The following is a 16,958-nucleotide window of genomic DNA, read 5'->3' on the forward strand; positions in this document are numbered from 1 at the left end:
TGGCTGTCCAGCTCGATGGTCACAACTCGATATTGTGTGGCATCCAATCTTGAAGGCTTCGGGGCTGGCGATGGCTGCCTTCATAAGAGAAGCGCCACACTGAGCAGGCTACTTCAACGGTGACTAGTAGGCCCCCCGGATCGGTGCTCAGCGAGGAGAAGCGGTGACAGAATTGGAATGCACTTTACACTGCTCGCGGCTAGCGCGAACGACACTTCACTACGACCGAACTTCGGCCCATAGCTCTCGAAGCGAAAACTCAACAGGCCAGCTGGACGTAACCTTGGGTCAGTATGTCACTCTGATGTCGTCACCTAGCTGAGGTCCTTAGACCCAGCGCATTACAGAGCAATCATGTCTAGCTATGTGAACGTCTCACTACAAGAAGAATCTTGTTTGATTGATCGCACGGAATGTGCGGTAGCAGCCAAGAGTTTCTGAACTGAGAAAATTACAGCCCTACCATGCATCGTGTGCGGGACGACAATCCTAAAGTGGAGTTACTCTTCGAGAAGACAGCGCCAGGTACCTCTGACTGTTACTACGGTCGCGACGACGGACTAACCTGGCCACTGTATGTTTGGTTGGCGGGAAGTCATTACGCTTTGGCTCAGCAAGCATGCCAATCTTTTATCAAGGCCTCGAAAAAGTATAGCGCACGCCTCCATGCAGACCCCTGCCCCATGGCCATTGGTTGTGTAACTCTGGGAACCACTCGAAGACGAGAATAACAACAGTTGATGTGCTTCCTGCAGTAGTGGACCGTGCTTCGGACCCGTGTGCCGGTAGCAAGCTGTGTGAACATGCAGCTTAAGCTAACTTCTGCACGTATTCCCGCGGAAGCCATATTTTCAGGGTCTGCCGTGGCCGTTGAATTTAGTCGTGGGCAGAATTGCATGACAGAACAACCCCTGTCAAGCCACTTGCCGCCATCTCATGTGACTGACGCGGTTCCGACGGAGAGATACGCGACGTCCCCACGGTGTATAAGATCTCACCTTGCCCACCGTTGTGTAAGCTGTCTCCACCACATAAGTATTTCAACTTGAAGCAACAAAGCACTAGCACGTCATATCATCATCAGCCGTCGATATAGATCTAGTGAGAGAGAATATCAACACTCGTCTCTACACACGTTTTCCCGAGCACACAAACGTATCGACTCCTATCCTCACTCTAATACAACTGTAAATCGAGAGCGATGGATTCTCAATCATTCGATTACTGGATGGCACAAGGCAACTATATCGCACCACCACACCAAACAGCCATATTCGAGATGCCTCCAGATCTCTCTAAAGTTCCGAGTCTGAGTGGATCACCTGTTAGTATCATGATTGTGTCTTCAAAACTTGTCAACTAATCTTTCAAAGGTCTCTTCTACATATGACCAGTTTCCTGCACATATCCACCAAGCTTACTACCCTCGCATCGTCGACGAACCCATGCACTTTGGATCATATCCCATGCCCATGACCCCCTCGGATTTTGGCTCAGAGCATGATAGCCCATATTGCAGTCCGAGGCCACTACAGCACACTGAACCTACTTTCGGAACTACCCACAAACCTGCACCAGCAGAACGGACCCACACTACTTCGGGAGTATGTATATCTTACTCTACATACACGAGCTCGAACTAACGTGCGAATAGCGCCGAAGAGCTCAGAATCGCGCCGCCCAACGTGCATTTCGAGAGCGCAAAGAAAAGCACGCTAGAGATCTTGAAGCCCAGCTCTCGATCCTAAACGACAAGTACACCAAGCTCGAAACATCGCACACGGAACTCAATGCTGCCTATGAAAAGCTCCGAAGGACAATCGAGCTTCTCACACAGGACGACGATGCGGAAGGTGAAGACGAAGAAGGAACGATCGCCCGTAGACGAGGAAGCAATTCCGACACCCTCCGCAAGCTCCTGGATATATTGCATGGAGAGTTCAAGGGAACGGCACCGGTGAAAACAGAAGTATCCTAGTCCGCGGACCTTCAACATGGGATAACAGATTTCCATGATTCTTACTTCGCTTCTTGTCTATACCCTTTTTGCTTTTGCGTTAAAGCCAGCGGTCATTGGACAATGTGTTTAAGGCGCCCTTTGTGGCGATAATTGTTTTTCTCTCTTATGATCTGGCACCTATCATGAGCTTCTGAGCTACTAGTTTCTTAGCAAGCGAGCGGACCATTGCAGTCGGCTACATTTTCACTATACGTTCATGACTGACGAAGCTACGGCCGATCTATCTATATAGTACCTAATACCAACTTGTAACCACCACATATCTGAGTCGTGAATATTGTGAGCTTCTCTCTCTTGCATCCGTGCGTAGTCTACGTACGGAGAACGAAAGTATGAATGTCTGCCTTCTGTGAGAGTACCGTCCCAGCCCCCACACTCCCCCATATTCCCAACAAGATCAGTTGCAATGCCGATATAGGAAGCCGGCCCGTCATCAGCAGCCCCCTTCTCCACATATCTCCGCAATGCCACCAATAAAAGTTTCAGCAGCTCCGGCCGGAGTACGCTCATTCTGACCAGCCCCAAAATCTGACTGTGGTATACAAGGGCTAACAACGAATGGGGAAACCTTGACGGCGACCCTAAAGGTAGTTATGTTGGTGGCATCCAATAAGCCGAAATGAGGCGGCAGCGAAGTGCTCATTTGATAGGCTTCGGTGTAGGGTAACGCAGTAACTGTAGCACGTGCAGTAACATATAGAGTTCCGTTCTATCTCCGTATTAACAACTTCCTAAGACGACAATGAACTGTGTGTGAGAATGGACAAAATCCGAGGAGAGACATGAAGTATGAGGGGGACGAAGTAGAGCGGGACAGGTACCCGGATGGTCGGCCCGCCATGAACGCTGTTGCACGTGCATTATCTTTCACCGCGGAAAGACCGTCTTCCTCGAGTCTAGAGACAAGTGCGATGGTAGTTTGCATCCAATATCCACGCAGTGAGAAGCTCCAGCTATCCAGATAATGTCAAGTATCAGGGATGTTCCTGACCCGTGACCGACCAAGCAAGTACCCCCGTTAAGGATAACGCCTCAAAGGCATGGCTACCCACAGCCATGCTATTGGGACGTATTGTATATCCCACCTTACCGAAGCTGGCTATGCCATTAGACCATTCCGATATGCGCTTTCGAGGCGCTAGCACAAAAAATAGAGCGAACAGGCGAGAAGATGTAAAGAAGGCGCGACGCGAGAGTGACCTCGTAAATGCAGGTCATTCCACGCAACGGCTGAACGCGCACCATGCCAGCCCACCAACCGCTTGCATTCCAGCGTCTTTCTTGCCCCACCATCATGTGGATTGGAAATCCGTCAAAGCTAGACAACACGGGGAAGGCGAAGAGGTAAGAATAGACGATGCGATCCGGGACTCACAGCCTGTATCTGTACTATTCGATTCTTTACGGACTGGTCTCGCGAGGCTTTTGATCCAAGAAAGCTTGATTGTTACCCTGTTCACTTTTCACGAGACGGACGTTGCCGCTTGTGTCACCCAAAAATAGGTTTTTTCCAGACGATACGACCTCGCTAATTTAGTAGTGGGCATGACGACATTGCTAGTTAGGTAGATTTATTGTTTGGTGAGTCTTTGAGACGACTCATCTAGATGCCACGAATTCACAGGTACTGCCATGTTGGCTCCAGCATTTGACATCTTTCCTCAACCATTCTATAATCCTACTCGTCAGAACACCAACAGTTGTAGGGTACCATCACATCACTAGTGGCATCTGTATTCATAAAGATATAGGTGGCTAAAATCATTACGTAGCGTCTATCATCTAAGTTGGTTGAACGTTTGGCTTAGAGAGAAGGTGAAACCCCATCTACATCGGTGACCCTATCCTGCCAAACGGCAATTACTGTATATCCTCATTTTGACCTATGACGTAAAGCCAGACTCCAAAAACTCCATGTTTCAGATCGTTTCTCATGACCAACGGGCCGACTCGCTAAGATAAACTTTGACCATCATGAAATAACACTATCAGCATGCAATGTTGCTCGCAGTCGCACTCGTACCCTGGCCTTCTGGTGCTGCCACGAAGTCGTCGCTCGTGAGTGCTCTACTGAACATTAGACAAGCCGTCTCGAGTTGTCCGCCAGCCGTGCCATAGTATCCAGCCGGCACCACGACGTTCTCTGCCCAGTATGCTGTCTTGCACTCGACATGATATCCATAGCCGTAACATTGCTGAAGGCACTGTTGTGCCATGGCAGTTGTGTTTGATGTGTAAGAAGGGTAGTAGGAGCTGTATAGCATATCGTCGTGGGCAGCTGGTGCTGGCACGTAAGACGTGTTTGGATCGGTGGGCAGAGGATCCGTAACGGTGCAGTTTGAGGGTATAGGCATGATTGCGGGCCCGCCTGCTCGATTAACGACATTGGATGTGGGTAGCGCGGAGGCCAGCGAGCAGAATGCTGCGGCGAGAATAGCGGCTGAGGTGTGCAACATCGCGGCGGGTTCAACGACTGTTAGAGATTGTTTAGATGTCGAAGTAAATGTATGTGATAGCGGTTCTTATCGCTGGTGAATGATCTCGCAGTTTGAGAAGTGCTGAATACTATATAAGTATTCTTGCGCCTCGTTGATTGATGCCTGTTGGTGTGATGTCAATGTGGGTAGCTGGTAGGGCCAACCTCCTCGTCAGCGCTTTCAGCCCCAGCGCTGTGCGTCTATCGTTATTTAGCCTACCAAAGATCGCCGCCCATAGCCACCTCTAATGCGACTATACCAAGCAACCCTGACTTGTGCTTCCCTAGCAAGGGGACGATGTAACGAGCATAGCTGTCTGCAATACTTCAAAGATGCCGCGTTGTCCGCGATGATGTCAAGGGCACCGGCGCTGTGATACCGCCCCAACAAGGTTGGGAAAGATGCGGGGATATCCTGGAACGGCAATCTATGTCGCATCCTAGTTGGTGATAGAATGTCTCAGGCTTGATGCTGCGCTCTTTGTGTTGTTGATAGAACTAATGCAGTGCGAGGATGGAGAAGACCAGATCCGTGGAAAGAAGTGGTACCACCAACATCAGTGCCAAGGCGATCCACGTCCACTAATGGAGAGTGATTTGAGACAACTACCATTATCAAACAACCATGATGCTCTTGGTGTTTATGGTGTTTGTCAAATCAACCTACTGAGCTATTTTAATGCCTAATAGAGAAGGGTTGCTGCTTTGGAACAAGATGAACAGAAAGCATGCAGGTGGTGACGACACGATTCCAGACTATGAAACGGCGCCTCACACCATCTGAGACCTGCCAAAGCTGCTCACAGTACTCTGTATTACAACGACCAACACGTCACAAACCATGGCTGCTCCATCCAACAAATCCCTACAGTCCTTATCGGGTAAATGGCAACTGAACAAAGCCTGCTCCGATGACTTTGCATCAGTCCTTGCGCTCCAAGGCGTAAACGTTCTAGTCCGCAAGACTGCCACCGCAGCATCTATCCATCTCAAAATCAGTCAACCAGACGATCAACATATCAAGATGGCGCAGTCGATAACTAGCGGCAAAATCCCTGGTACTACAGAGGATTACACCTTGGACTACGAGTGGCGCACGAACCAGGATGGTTTCTTCGGTGAGGTATCAGGAAGAAGTCGATGGGTCAGTGTCGAGGAGGGGAGGAAGACGGGCGTAGTTGACGAGGGCGAGGGTAAATGGATTGAAGGGGATAGCGAGGGAAAGTTGATTCATGCGGAGGGGAAGAAGCAGGGTGAGTGGGAGGCTAGCCACCTTTGGGGCTTTGAGATGGTTGACGGGGAGAGAAGGCATACGAGACGTGTAAGAGTTAGCAATGAGAAGGGTGAAGAGTTGAGAGTGAGGATGGTCTACGACTTTGTTGGCGAATAGCTTGTCTGATTGTTAGGTCAAATGTTGAAACCACGAATTAGGCTATATGAAAAAGAGTAAAGATTAAATCAAAAGCCAACGTCCGTGAGGACTGCCGTGTATGATGTACGACGTATCCATTATCTACACCTGCCTTAGCAAGACGCTGATGTTATATCAAGTCCACTTTTCGAATCGCCAATAATGAACGAACTGAATTTGTGATCCGGGTCCTACTCTTCTTGTTACGACGGTATCCTGCGCGAAGGTAGTATTCCCTCCATCTCTCCACGTTCATCATTTCCAACCACTTAATCCCGCCCAGGGGTCGTTCCCGTTCTGACCCTGTCCTTGTGCCGGTCGCTGCTGATTCGCGTATCCCCCGGGTCCATTTGGATAGCCTCCTTGGCTGAAGTGACTATAATCTTGCTGATATTGACTTGGCGGCGGTCCCGGTGGAGGTGGCGGTGGAACATAACCCTGTGGCAGATTATTCTGAGGTGCACCACCCCACTGTTGCTGCTGGTTTGAAGGAGGTTGACCCCATGGCTGATGTGGTTGGTGCTGTGCAGGTGGTGGAGAGAAGAATTGCTGGTGTGCTGGTGGGGAGGTGGGGTTGTATTGGTTGTGAATCGCGGGGTTATAAGCCGATGAGCTCTGCGAGTTCTGCGTTTGATGCGTGGGATATTGCTGTCCATAGCTCTCTCGTCGTGGGAGTTGCTGCTGGTTGTAGCCGTTTGAGGGTTGGCCGTAGGATTGCTGTGGCGATATGAACTGTTGGCTTGGGCCTGTGGTCATTGGATAGCGCGGCGTGACAGGTGGTGAAGCTGCAGGATTATACGCCGGATGACTAGCTCCTGATGTGGACGGATAACCAGGTGTTGAGGAAAGCGGAGGTGGTATGCTCTTCTTACGGCCTCCACCTTGTGATACAGGTGAGCCTGAAGGTTCCAATGACATCCTCTCCATTAGTTCCTTCATTCTTTGTTGTTCCTGATCTGCGCCTTGTGCCTTGTTGCGCTCCTCAATCTTAGTCAGGAGCTGTCCGCCCTCACTGCGTCTGTTATTCACAAAAGTTTCAACATTCTTCTGTAGGCTTAATACTGTGTCCTTCATCTCTGAATAAAAGGTTTGAGCGCGCGACAACCCAGCAACAAGATCATTGAAGCTTTGGTATACTCTGCGATATTTGGTCATGACGATGTTTCGTTGTCTTGAAAAGGCCTCATATTTGCTTTGCTCAGATCGCACGCGCTTGTCTTTGAGTAGATCCGAGTAAGTTCGAGTGAGCTCTTTCAGGAATGAAGCTTGTTTATGGTTGGCCTGTAGTATGCGATTCTGGTGGGGCCTGAATTTCTCCAGCTCAGCTTTAAACAATTGCGACTCCTGGTTCGCAATGGCTTTTTTGTTCAGAATTAGTACATTAGAGATGTCATCAGAGTGAACCTGTCAAAGTCAATATACAGCATACTCGAGCGTCGATGATCACATACCTTGTCTTTGAGGTCCTTGAGTATCTGCGTCCTCTCCTTCTTGACAAGGTTCAGCTTCCGCAAGATGTCTTCAACAGCCGCAATCTGATCCGTTACCGATGGGCCCTCATCAATGTCATCATCGATGAGATTGCCTTCGGTAGGCCTAGGGCTTTTGCCCTTACTTGCGCCTGCTTTGACCATAGCTCTTGAGTACAATACATCGGCTTCATCCGTTTCGCCAGCCGATCGCATCTCGTCAAAGTCGGCTTCACATTGCCTAAATGTGTTGTATAATTGTGCATCGCTAGTGCTCGCCTCCTGAACGGCACCCCGGTAGTTTCTGATATCGTCTCGCAGCGTGGACGTTAACCGAGAGCTAGGCTGCTGTGTCCAGTCGGGTCCGTATTTGGATCGCATCTTCTCACAGACACTCTCTTCCATGTCTAGTTGTTTCATGCTGGCATCAAGTGAACCCAGTATCTCCGACTTGTCCCTATCCAGTTGCTCAAACGCAGGGCCGAACGATTGGTGTCCAGCGAGCTCTTCGCACCACATTCGGAATTCGTTGTCGACATGGTTGTCTTGGTCCATACCTCCTCGCAGTACATTCAGACTGTCAGGTAATTTCAGGTAGTCCAGGCTAGCGGCCATCTCATCGTTGGCGACCTCGACACGCTCGCTCTCGGCGCGTATTAGCTTGGCCTTCTCCTCATCGTACAAACTGGCTGATTCAGTGACTGCGAGTGGGACAATCTTTTGGAAGATGTCTGGACCGATGATTCTCTGGATGTCCTGTCCCTGGTATAACTCGCTGACGGGTATCGCCTTGGCCGCAGGCATTTTCGGCACTGGCGTCAAGGCCGCTTCATTCGGAATGCCTTGGTGGTATATAAAGTCGTTGTCTTTGGAAAACTCTGCCAACTTTTCCTGAACGTTGGCCAAATGTTTCTTCGTCATCTCTGCTAATATTCCCCCAGTCTCCGAGGTCAGATTCGAGTTTGCCGGCGCGCTGTTCGGGAAGCCGTGAGCTGCTCGATTGGCGTCTTTGGCATGCGTTTCGGCGACTTGTAGTCTGCAGATGGCTACACCGTGGGTGTTCGCATCGTCGTCGGCCAGAGCCTGATAGTACTGGGCTAGCGAAGCCATGTGATGCGATTTGATCTGCGAGACGGTCAGTTTCCAATTGCAAAAGTTACTGTGATGTTCTTACCTGGCAAACCAAAAGCCAGACCTTCTCAAACACGGCATTTGTGACGTTTTCCTGCGCACCTTCCGTTGCCTGTGTATACAAAAACGCGGCCTGACTTGCCAGTTTTGCCAACAAGCCGACCTTCTTGCCGTCAGCAATCTGCTTCTCCAGAAACACCTCTTGCGCTTGTGCCAGCATAATCGCTATCAGTGTCTTGACTGTCTCGCGGCTGAGGTCGGTCGACGGTGCGTGTAGGAAGTTCTCGTTGATGTATGTGAACATGCCGGCCGAGGCTTGGAACGAATGGTACGAGGTCTTGAGCCCGACATCCTCGTGGCGGTTCTGGTGTGCGGCATGGCAAGATAGGACGGCAGAGATGTTGAAAATGATGCTAGCTTTTTCGTACGCGAGGGAGTATTGAGAGGTAGGTTTATGCGTGAAGGCATCGAACCTGGCAATCGTTAGTCTTGCTTGTCCTCTGCCCTCTGCTCCTTGTAGTTCAACTTTGGGTTCGGGACGTACCATGTGAAACTGATCTTGATGTGGTTCTCGTCCACGGGGAATCTCAAGTCCAGGAGTTCGAGCTGGCCGTAGTATCTGTAGAGCAGATCCCGGCCCGCTGCACTGTCCTTGCCGGCTCCTCGCATGTCTTGACGCAAGCGGTTCAGCGTTCCACATTCCTCATTGTAGCGCTCTGGGTCGTCGCCATATGTGGCGCGTATGTATTGCTTCAGCGGGGTTATCCAGTCAATCTCGCTCGTCTGCTTCAGCGGCACCGAGATCATGGGTATCTGTGTCGTCATGGTGGGTGGTGCTTGCGCTGAGGAGGCCGCCGCTGGGCGCGCTTTCTGGAGAGGTATCGCCGCGAGGGTTGGACCTTGGGCGTGCGGGTGTGGTGATCGGCGACAATGGCGTAGGCGACAACGTGGGAAGTGGGCTGTCGTGGGCCTCGGAGGATACGCTAGGGCGGTAGCTGGCAATCCTTCTGCCTAGTTCTCGTGTATGAATACAGTGAATGTCCCTGGGGGCGGCAGCAGAGCGATCACGCAGTAGATGGCGTTGAAAGTAGGGATATGCACAGCGGCACGATGCGCTGGTCGGGTGGCTGTTCACCGAATCAAGCCTTCGCAGGGAAACAGCCGCATGAGGCACAGTCTAGTCAATCCGGGTCCTGGGAACGATTGTCGTGCGGCGCAGGCGACGCTTAAAAGTCTACGTGGTAACGATGCAGACGATGTCTGGTGCTGACGGTGAGCTCGGAGGGTGCGAGCGAGGTTGGTGGGGAAGACGCAGGCACATGCATAAGCAACACCAGAGCCGCGACTTGCTCATCCACACCCGCCTATCATGCCTCAGGCACGCCACGAGAATCAGACCGCTATCGATATGTGACTCTTCAACCTCGTCACACCGTCGCGACAGTCTATGGCAACCTCAAAGCCAACCCCAGCTGTGCGGCTCGCGTCGGCCAATTACCATGCAAGGAGGCCGAATCTGGCCCTCGTTACGCGCCCGCGATATTGGCTACAGAGCTAGTCAAGCATCTCGAGAACACTGCAAAACTATGCCCTTCTTGGGTCATCATGAACAGCGTAATATTATACAAGCCCTGAGTCGAGAGGCCAAATACGGATACTTCTATACACCATGTCCAAGCCATCGTCATATACGCCATCAAATGCTTTCAATCGTCTTGCTGCAAACATGAAAACATGAGTCGCATGAGTCGTCCTGTACGCCGGCCCTGTTATACAACACCTCACAACATCTCCACATGCTCAGCCAGATCCTTTCTTCTTCTCGTCTTCTTCCGCCTTCCTCCTCTCCTCTGGATCCAGGTGCTTGTGCTGTCCCGTGAGGTTGTGCCACGCGCTCTTCAGGAAGCCCTCATTCGAGTGGTCGTCTCCTACGCTGTTCCCATGTTCATCCTTCATCTTCCCGGGGTTGATGACGCGTTGCGCGCTCTTGTCTCCCATCTCGTCCGCTAGCATCTCAAGAATTGTCCGCTGGTTGACACTGAGATACTTGGGCATGTTGACCTTGAACTCAACACGCAGATCGCCCTTGCCGCCACGTCGGCCCGAGAGCACCTTCATGCCCATGCCAGAAAGTGTGATGCGATCGCCAGTTCCAGATCCAGTAGGAACCTTGACTTTAACTTCGCCGTCGAGCGTGGGGACTTTAATCTCTCCTCCGAGGACAGCAGTGGTGAATGGAATGGTAGCGGTATGAAGGATATCCGAGCCATTACGCTTGAACTTCGAGTCATTTGCTACGCGAATCAGGACGTAGAGATCTCCCTTCTGGCCGCGGACGGAGCCAGAAGACATGGCGTGACCTGTCAACGGTGCATCTCCTTCGCCATTAACGCGCAACCGCATACCGTCCTCCACGCCACCAGGTATGTCGATAGTGATGGTTTTCCGGTCTTTGACTGCTCCATCGCCGCCGCAAGTGCCACAAGACGAGCCTCTAGGTATCGCAAATCCGGATCCTCCGCAAGATGAACAGGTTGCGCTCATATGGAAGCCACCCATGCTCGTCACCCTTTGTCCAGTACCTCCACAGCTCTTACATTCTGCTCTCTTAGCACCCTGCTTTAGACCACTGCCACTACATGTCCCGCACTCTGCCATGGGGGAAATGTGAATATCCTTCTTGACGCCCTTGGCCGCATCCAAGAATGAGATGTTTGTTTGCACTTCGATGTTGTCGCCCACCATGATTTCTTCTTCAAAGGGATTCCTTCTCCCACCTCCCCCTCTTCCTCGTCGCCCACCCGTGAATGCTCCAAACAAGTCTTCGAAATTGATATCCTGGAATCCTCCCGCACCTTGGGCACCACCAAACCCGCCGAAGCCGCCGAAGCCTCCTCCGAACGGGTTTCCTCCTGGTCCTCCTGCACTGGCCCCAGGGTTGAAGCCGCCGTTTGCATCGAAAGCACCGGCGCCGTACGAATCAAAGGCCTTCTTCTTCTCAGCGTCTGAGAGGACTTCGTATGCGGATTGTGCGGCAGCGAATTTCTCCTTCGCACCGGCGTCTTTGTTTGTGTCGGGGTGGTACTTTTTCGCCATACCATAGTAGGCCTTTTTTATGTCGGCAGCGGATGCATCTCTGCTGACGCCGAGTGTCTTGTACGGGTCGGCCATGGCGAAGGACGGAGAAGAGGCGTGGAAGAACTGTGCATAGCGTATTAGTATCTACAGTTGGAAGGCTGCGGATGAGAACACATACCCGTATTGACTGTGCATTGTGGGCTTGCTGCTTCGGTGCGATAGAAGGTCTTCGCGATTGTGTTCTTGAGGCCTGCGTCGCTATACATCGTCGTTGACATTTAGCGAAAGATCTCGAGCCAGCAATGCGTACAGGAGCTACCGCCTTGAGCGGCATGGGACCAGCAAAACTCATCTTGAAATGATCTGGGGAGGGCAATGGGTATGTTGATGCTGCTTCTCGCTCTCCGCTTCGTCCAGTGATGTATAAGCCGATAATTGACAACTTTTTGCGGGCACGGGCCGGTGACGCACCGTCATTGGTCGCCCTCGGTAAAGAGCGCGTCGAAGCTTCGAGAGTTTACCACGACGCGACTGCCGCTCACGGAAAAGCCGGGGCAGACAAACGAACATATGCATATATTACGGCTGGTCTTTCCAGTTCACGCCGTTGATTTTGCTATTTACCTTCGGTTCGTTGTGCGGGAGGCGCATGGCAAACGTGCTATGAACTTGATGCGCCTGCGGCGTATCCGTAGCCTCGAGCCCAAATCTCAGCATTACCAAATACTCATTATTGATAACCCTCATGCTTGTATATGCCATGCTTCACGTTGTGTCCAGACCAGACCGATCCCGCGCGGCCAACCCGAGCCATGATGCATAACCATTCCCTATTCATTAATGCCCAGTATCCCAAACTCCTGTTCAATGCTTGTAATCCGTATGTAAAAGTGGTGGCTATCGTGCCAAAGAGGGGTATCGTTGAAGAAAGTCGGAAACACAGCGATGTGTATGCGCGGAGTGACCCAGTCACTTCCTTTGAGGAGCGAATCGTACTCTAAACTCATTGTCTGGTATGCAGATCAGCAAAGAAAACGTGCCGGACCGTGTCTGGACGCCTTACCTTGGTGTTTCGACTTGTACAGCCAGTCGACAATCACGTCACTCTCGGTGACAGCCTGAGAGTTGAAGCTCTTTTTGACAGCCATGCCGAGCTGGTCCTTGTGAACACGTCGTTTTCCCTTGGGTCGGGCCATGGTCGGAGACATTCGTCCAATGCCCTGGTTCAGTACGACGTGGCTGAGCGGGTTCTTGAAGCTGGAAGGGCAGTCGAGGCGATAGGCTCTTCGGTAGCCTTGGAGGACGGACGGGTCTTGCGATGACCATTTGATCTATTGTAGAGGTGATGTGTCAGCGACCGCGAACGTATGTGTGCAGGTAGTGAGGACAAGGGCGCGACGAACGTTTCCTGAGGAGCTGAGATCGGTAGAAGTCTGGCCGCTGTGGGTAGAAGCATTGTCTACTTCCTTCAGAGTACTGCCATTTGCGACATTCGGCCCACCGTTACGACGGCCGCCCCGCGCGTTGGAGCCCTGGAGGCTCTGCAGTTTGTCCTTGAGTGAGGTGTGCGCCTCGTCGTGAGCATGAGTGCGTTTTGGGGGCATGATGGTGGACCAATGGCGTGTTGCGACGACAAGTGCAATGTGTTGGCGGTTGCTCGGAAGCTTGTCAGGGTCCCTTAGGGTTTCGCGAAGATGAGCCTACGGTGGTCGTGTACTGATCGCCAGCGAGATGGAGAGCAAAATGACGGGCAAGGCCCAAGCGCGCAATGACGTTGGCGCGCTTCTCGGTCAGGGTCCTCCTTTCCCTTCCCCTGCATTAGGCCAAGCTACTACGAGCTCCTTCCAATCTCGACGTGTTATCTATCACACCATGTGCCGTTTCCTAGAGTGTCTGCGCTTCCGACTGTTTTGGCGATACACCTAGGTGCCATCTCCTCCTTCACGCTGTGTCGCGTATGTCGCGTGCCGCGGCTTCCCCACTATCCCGGTCGCTCGCCTAGTGCATCCCCAAATGGCGGCGCCAGGCACTTGTCGATACACGGAGACTTGCAGCCTTGCACACAGAGCTCGACGGTGTACATGGCCGGAAAATACCCCCTAGGTTTAACCATGACACAGGACCGTGCAGCTCTAGTGCCGAGGTGTGAAGTTGATTCGGGAGAGACGCGCTATGGTAGGTAAGGCACTCCATCCATCTCAGCACATGGCAGTACATTGGGGGACAGAAAGACGGTATGCATCAATTCTCGGAATGCGCATTCCGACATGACATTCGTCGACCTGGTAAGCGCGGGGTACCAAGAGCCAGGACCTGGAACCACGATAAGCGAAAGGCCACGGAGCGAGAGAAATTTGCCGGCGTCGTTGTGAGTGGTTGTCAGAGTATAGACAAAGAGCAGTCGTCAACTGGAGTCGGTGAGACCTCGGGAGCCGGACACCCGCGTCTTGCGATTAGCTCACTTCGATGCCCAGCAGGTACCAATGCGTAGGCATCAAATCCGGCCAGCCGTGATCTCGAGGCAGGAACTGCAACACGGGAAAGCTAGTGCCAGAGCCTAACCGTGGCGGCGGCAGGTACGCGATACGTGTGTGTCTATTACATACTGAACGACACGATGAGAGCCTCACATCAGATGCTACAAGACGTGATCAATGCCAGATTCGACCATGGCGATTGACCAAGCCTGCGATAGTTCCTAGTCTAATCACAGAACAGAAGACGGGTTACCCACCTCCAAAGGGTGATTCCGATTGCCTAGCAACATGCCGTCAGCGCCATACACAAGGGTCGTACCGATGTTCCTAGTGGGACAAACTTTACTTCATGCTTGTCAGCAAACTTCACTATCGATACATGTGACAGCGTCTATTGTTCTCTCACTCGAGGCAGCACGAAAGGTGCCGCCTTACCACCGCCTCTGTACTCTCACTTGTAGCATATATAAGCAAGTCCTCTGAGGTTTCCCACTGTCTCTTCTTCCGTCTCCCTCCCATTGCTATCTCTGCTTCATTTATTCAAATACGCCTTACTTATTCACAGCTTCTCACGACCTTGAACCACTATCTCACGGTGAGACTCCGACCATTATTCCCTTACATTCATTGTAGACTCATATTGTATTGCAGTCTAGATAATTCCAGATCATCATAGACTCACAAGTCGCCTTGGTTTGGAGTGGTCCAGTATACTCGAGGTACAATGTCTGACCGTGATCCAGTCCTCCACGGTCCGTACTCTCCACAGTACATGATGAACCCTACGGCCAACAACTTCGCTCCAACCCGTCCTCGGCAGAACGGCACGGCCAGCCAGGTGAGCAGCCCTTCATCATCATACCTGGAGGCACGGGTTTCCAATTTGGAGGAGGGACACGCAAGCTTGCTCGAGGATGTCAATGGTCTCCGAGAATTGTACCACGGCCTCTCCTTCTCCGTCGACAAGCTAAAGAAAGGCGGTTGGCCAGTGCATGTTGGCCCGTTTCAAGAAGTGGATGCAAAGATATCACACCAGAATGCTGTACAACTCCGGGCAGAATTGGAAAGCCTCAAAGATGAGGTATACGGATCTGTGAGTGGCAGCGCTGACGAGCAAAAGGCGAATGGTATGGCCTCGTCCAAGACGAATGGCAATACGCCTCCCCATCTCGGAGCTGCTAGTGTAACCAGTGGCGGTACAGTCAAGAGTTCGCTGCCTCCACATTTGCGTGGCAAGAAAGCAGAATCCAGCAATGACGGCAGGTGAGTCTACCGCGTACAAGCGTGAAAATACTTGACACATCGTGCCTTGTTCGGAACTGACTGTGATGCAGTACCAAGGAACAGATCGCGGCCCGCAACCCTCAGAACCATATCACTAGCAACGTTCAGACCGATGTAGCAGTCAAGCAAATTCCTATACCAGCGCCAACGCCACCTGTCTCACCAAAGACGGTTGTTCAGGATCAAGCATTGTCTCTTGAACGCATTTCCTTGAACCGAGCTTGGAAGCCCTACCATCTTACAACCCTGGACGCCTTTTCAGGTCCAATTCTTCCAGGTAACACTATCGTCACATTCCATCCTGACTTCCTTGCCAATATCCTTGACGGATCCTCTTGGTCACCGGGCCTACGCTTTGTCAAAGGCAAAGGTCCATGTATCCTCAAGAACCGCACATACTACCAACTAGACCCGCAGAACGAACCATACCTTCCCGAGGCGCCTGGAGACCATGGTGCAAAGCTCACTGCCTTCTTCAACAAGGCCCCAGAGGAAGAGTTTGCGGATCTACTTGATGACGACTCAAACTCATACGAGAATGTACCCATGTTTGTTCTGGTCGGCAAGCGTTACATGTACTATGGAAACTATTCCCAGACACGATGGTCTGATAAGCTGGACTATGACACCATGACAGCTAGGGTACCTCAGCACGTCAAGAACTACTGGGCTGAGGAGCTCACTTCGACAACGCGCGAGGAGTGGGTTACCGAAGAGCTCAAAAAGCATTTCTTTCGCAAGCCCGAGTACGAAGGCCGTCTTTCTGCTGGCTTAGACCACGAAACCACTATCGGTTCTCATACAGAGATGGAACTAACCGAGAAGATGACTAAAGACGTGCGTAAGTATGTTGAGCAACTTCGTGAGTGGGAGCGTGAGGCCAACATGAAGACCGCCATGATCAAAAAACAGTCTATTCTTAAGGCTTTCGATGCGGTAAGTTGCAAGAAGGTGCAGACAACATGGAAGCTAATCAAATACAGTCTGATATGGATGAGGAGCCCGCGCTTCGCCTCTGGTGGGAATACCTTGAGTGTGTCGATTGGAGGAAGGACTTCTACGATCTCCTTGTTACACTTCAAGGGCGCAACCCTGGAAGCTATTTACAGTAGTCTGGCTTGCGTATGCTCGACTGGACCAAGAGTTTGCTGTTCATGGAAAACGTACACCAGGTTGGATTTTGCGATTTGCGGTGGGTATAAGTTTGGGGTCGATGAACTCATCTATCTCTGCGACACCACAAGCGGCACATATGGCGGATCTATCAGTCTCTGCCGAGGTAAATGGATGGGTCTGCATGGCACCTGGTTCAAGATCTTATGTCCTTCGCCATTCTGTTTTTTGCTTTCCATCATTGGTTACCGAACTATTTCAGAACCACCACTATGGCGTTTGGAGAACCAGGTAGTGCATAAAAGTCATTTCCTATCATGTCGTCTCTTCGCATGGTACTCTCCTCCTGCCAGGTCGCCATTTGAGTAAGTCCGGCAATAACCAAGTTGTTTCTAACTTACCAGAAGCCTTGATTAAGCTTTGAGCGCCACTCCGTCTCCGAGAGATGCTTTCGGACCTGAAACTCGGATCGGTCTTCATTTATCAACTCACTGCTCAA

General features: G+C 51.6%; 6 protein-coding genes across 6 annotated transcripts; 3 read left to right on the forward strand and 3 right to left on the reverse strand.

Moving 5' to 3' along the window:
* Window positions 1-1,201: 1,201 nt before the first annotated feature.
* GT037_001114 (basic-leucine zipper transcription factor protein) lies at window positions 1,202-1,978 on the forward strand (the record flags this gene model as incomplete). The annotated part of the gene is made up of 3 exons (XM_038926161.1): window positions 1,202-1,324; window positions 1,374-1,604; window positions 1,655-1,978. The coding sequence occupies 3 exons, from the start codon at window positions 1,202-1,204 to the stop codon at window positions 1,976-1,978; spliced, it is 678 nt and encodes a 225-aa protein (XP_038792017.1).
* A 2,030-nt stretch (window positions 1,979-4,008) lies between these two features.
* GT037_001115 (uncharacterized protein) lies at window positions 4,009-4,476 on the reverse strand (the record flags this gene model as incomplete). The annotated part of the gene is made up of 1 exon (XM_038926162.1): window positions 4,009-4,476. One exon carries the CDS (start codon window positions 4,474-4,476, stop codon window positions 4,009-4,011), a length of 468 nt encoding a protein of 155 aa, XP_038792018.1.
* An 861-nt stretch (window positions 4,477-5,337) lies between these two features.
* GT037_001116 (uncharacterized protein) lies at window positions 5,338-5,886 on the forward strand (the record flags this gene model as incomplete). The annotated part of the gene is made up of 1 exon (XM_038926163.1): window positions 5,338-5,886. One exon carries the CDS (start codon window positions 5,338-5,340, stop codon window positions 5,884-5,886), a length of 549 nt encoding a protein of 182 aa, XP_038792019.1.
* A 276-nt stretch (window positions 5,887-6,162) lies between these two features.
* On the reverse strand, window positions 6,163-9,332 carry GT037_001117 (uncharacterized protein; the record flags this gene model as incomplete). Its single annotated transcript, XM_038926164.1, has 4 exons — window positions 6,163-7,311; window positions 7,359-8,501; window positions 8,551-8,980; window positions 9,052-9,332. 4 exons carry the CDS (start codon window positions 9,330-9,332, stop codon window positions 6,163-6,165), a joined length of 3,003 nt encoding a protein of 1,000 aa, XP_038792020.1.
* A 975-nt stretch (window positions 9,333-10,307) lies between these two features.
* Window positions 10,308-13,189, reverse strand: GT037_001118 (chaperone protein dnaj; the record flags this gene model as incomplete). Its single annotated transcript, XM_038926165.1, has 6 exons — window positions 10,308-11,708; window positions 11,764-11,835; window positions 11,896-12,027; window positions 12,582-12,595; window positions 12,649-12,916; window positions 12,989-13,189. The coding sequence occupies 6 exons, from the start codon at window positions 13,187-13,189 to the stop codon at window positions 10,308-10,310; spliced, it is 2,088 nt and encodes a 695-aa protein (XP_038792021.1).
* A 1,597-nt stretch (window positions 13,190-14,786) lies between these two features.
* GT037_001119 (uncharacterized protein) lies at window positions 14,787-16,458 on the forward strand (the record flags this gene model as incomplete). Its single annotated transcript, XM_038926166.1, has 3 exons — window positions 14,787-15,325; window positions 15,397-16,282; window positions 16,330-16,458. 3 exons carry the CDS (start codon window positions 14,787-14,789, stop codon window positions 16,456-16,458), a joined length of 1,554 nt encoding a protein of 517 aa, XP_038792022.1.
* Between the last annotated feature and the right edge of the window lie 500 nt (window positions 16,459-16,958).

Source organism: Alternaria burnsii (genome assembly GCF_013036055.1).
Source record: "Alternaria burnsii strain CBS107.38 chromosome Unknown 705, whole genome shotgun sequence".
In the NCBI taxonomy this organism is placed as follows: Eukaryota; Fungi; Ascomycota; class Dothideomycetes; order Pleosporales; family Pleosporaceae; genus Alternaria; species Alternaria burnsii.